Source organism: Curcuma longa, unplaced genomic scaffold (genome assembly GCF_044706935.1).
Source record: "Curcuma longa cultivar G26 ecotype Majalengka, Jawa Barat unplaced genomic scaffold, ITB_CL_G26_1.1 contig_7681, whole genome shotgun sequence".
Classification (NCBI taxonomy): Eukaryota; Viridiplantae; Streptophyta; class Magnoliopsida; order Zingiberales; family Zingiberaceae; genus Curcuma; species Curcuma longa.
The window spans coordinates 1-2,678 of record NW_027435017.1 but is presented as its reverse complement, the minus strand read 5'-3'; the positions used below and the strand labels follow the sequence as shown (position 1 = coordinate 2,678).

General features: G+C 32.7%; 1 protein-coding gene across 1 annotated transcript; it reads left to right on the top strand.

Moving 5' to 3' along the window:
• Positions 1-261: 261 nt before the first annotated feature.
• Positions 262-2,151, top strand: LOC141819503 (tryptophan--tRNA ligase, chloroplastic/mitochondrial-like; the record flags this gene model as incomplete). The annotated part of the gene is given in 7 exon segments (XM_074706787.1): positions 262-329; positions 489-601; positions 712-733; positions 840-905; positions 1,106-1,133; positions 1,136-1,161; positions 2,105-2,151. Coding segments are annotated over 7 exon segments (329 nt in total), but the record flags the coding sequence as incomplete, so codon positions are not given.
• Positions 2,152-2,678: the final 527 nt, after the last annotated feature.

Genomic DNA, 2,678 nt, shown 5'->3' with positions numbered 1-2,678 from the left:
GATATCTGAAGGTTTGTAAATCCATATGTGCAAGTGAGTGGGCATATGAACACAAGAAACAGTTGTAGAAAAATATCCCATCCCTTCACTTGATAAGCATGCCAAATCAGATCCTTCTGAAGGAACCTTATCTTATGTGTTATAAAGCAATGTTCCATGTCTGCACTTATGGTAAACTGATAAATATATGTGCATACTTGCTGCAAACTAAGAAAAGGTTACATTACATGAAGTCTTACTGGAAGCTTTTTTCTTAGGGTGATGAGAATGTAGGAGTTGCACTTTTAACTTATCCGGTTCTGATGGCTTCAGATATTCTGTTGTACCAGGTAAATAATCCTCTTTTTCAAATTCAACAGATGCAAATACAATTAAAACATAATTGGAAATAACTCTTCAATTTTAAATCATACTTTAGTTTATCAATTCAAACATTCTTGTCATTCTGACATGAGATAGACTTGATACTCATTGTCATGTACATGCAGACTGATTTGGTACCTGTTGGTGAGGATCAGAAACAACATTTGGAACTTACTCGTGAATTAGCTGAAAGAGTAAATTATTTGTATGGAGGAAGGAAATGGAAGAAATTGGGAGGGTATTAAGATTTAATCATACAGTACTTATTACAAAGCCCAAGAGAAACTCTAGAACAAATGTTTCAATATTTATTTTATCAGTATTCTCTAATGGTCCACCTGTTTGCAGGAGAGGTGGTATGTTATTCAAGGTCTGTCTCGTTCCAATTGAAATTGATTTAACTACATCAAGCTTTTGACTATATCATTTTTGTTGTTCACAATATTGATATTCCGGCATCGTTTTCCTCTTCTTAGGTTCCTGAAGCCTTTATTCCACCAACAGGGGCTCGGGTGATGTCACTCACAGATGGTCTTTCAAAGGTAGGCAATAGTTTACTTTCTTATGAAGAGAATATTTTCTAATATATTTACCCAATAATTATAAATTAAGAAATGACCATTAATAGATCAACAGTGATATTTATGAATTCCTGATTGCTTCATAATAATATCTATTTGACTCTTTGGCTCAATGTAGTGTGATTTGAACCAACTAACAATTCTTTGTTTGTGATGAGTAGATGTCAAAATCTTCACCTTCTGATCAGTCTCTATGAATCTTCTTGACACAAAAGATGTAAGAAGCTATGATTTCTCCTTTAGTCTGTTTTATTTCTCTTTTACCGAAAATTAAATAAAGATTACTTCATTGTGAATAAAGAGTTTCATGTAGTAAAACAATATTACTTCATTGTGAATAAAGAGTTCCATGTAGTAAATTTAGATGTATAACATTGAAAAAACAAAATATATATATGCAGGGGTTCCCATGATCAAACTAGGGGTTAATTCATTTTCTTTGTTTTATTAAGAGCTGTTGTGCTTGACAACTTGCTTGATATATATATATATAGCTTATATCCATTCTTTATTATTTTCATATTATTTGACTTTTACCACATGTTGGCATGTCTTGAATAAAGCTGATATTCCTTGTCTTTATGCCACATGTGAATTGCCATTAAGGCATCTCTATTCTTTTCTCATGGACAAAAAGGTTATTCAATGAACTAGTTACCTTTTGACTGATTTTACAAGATTGTTTGGATCCTGATGTATGTTTATTGGTTCTATTTGAATTTTTCTGGGAAGTGCTGTAGTCCGTTAAAAAATCATATCCTTCAGCAGCAGCCTTGCGCTAATATTATATGTATTTCTTATCTGTAAAATTTTCATAGGAATGAGCTTGGAAGAACTTGGTCTGTTAAAACAAACATATCCTTTAGCAGTTGCCTTACACTGTAATATTAGATGTTTTTCTTATCTATACAATTTTCTTATGATGAGCTTCAAGGAACTTGTAAATGCAGCATTGGGTTATATCATAAAATTTATATATGTTTGTGAAATTTGGACTTGATCTTTGACATGGGCTATTTACTTTCTTGAAGTTGATCATTCATCACAGCAAAATAGGCTGAATGTAGAATGTGTAATGGAGGAGCAAAGATTCTTGAAATCAAAGCCATGGCTATAACATTTTCCTTTGTAATCTAAACCACACTCGTTGATGTTTTTAGGTGATTGCTAACAAGATCAAACGCTGCAAAACCGACTCATTCACGGGGTTTGTATAATAGGCCATTCACAGTTATATTTTATTTTACTTTTCTATCTTTTACTGTTGGGTTAGTTGAAGTTAGTTTTTCAGTGTTCTATGGTTATTCGAGTGCCAAAGCTGTTGATATTTTCTATTCTCCATCATTTATTTATTATTATTATTTTTGAATATGAATATGCCAATCCTGTTTTTTTGGTTACATAGTGGTTTTAGAAGGTCAGTAGGGACATTTCATTTATGTGACACATAATTGATTCAAAGATTGAGTGCCTTCTTTGTTTGCTTGATGTCCATTTCAATGTTGGTACTTACAGTGAGCCCCTAACCATTGACCTAATTTGTCGGTATCATTGTTATTTTCCTTGTGGTTGCATTTTCCCTATTTCCAAGATACACTAGGGAATTGTTCAGTTCCATTTTTTTTGGTTGCATACTTGAGGGTCAGGTGGAAAGTCCTTGTGAAATATTATACAGATATTGTTTATACTTTGTAGAAGGGGAGTCTTGGCGTAACGATAAAGTTACTACCATGT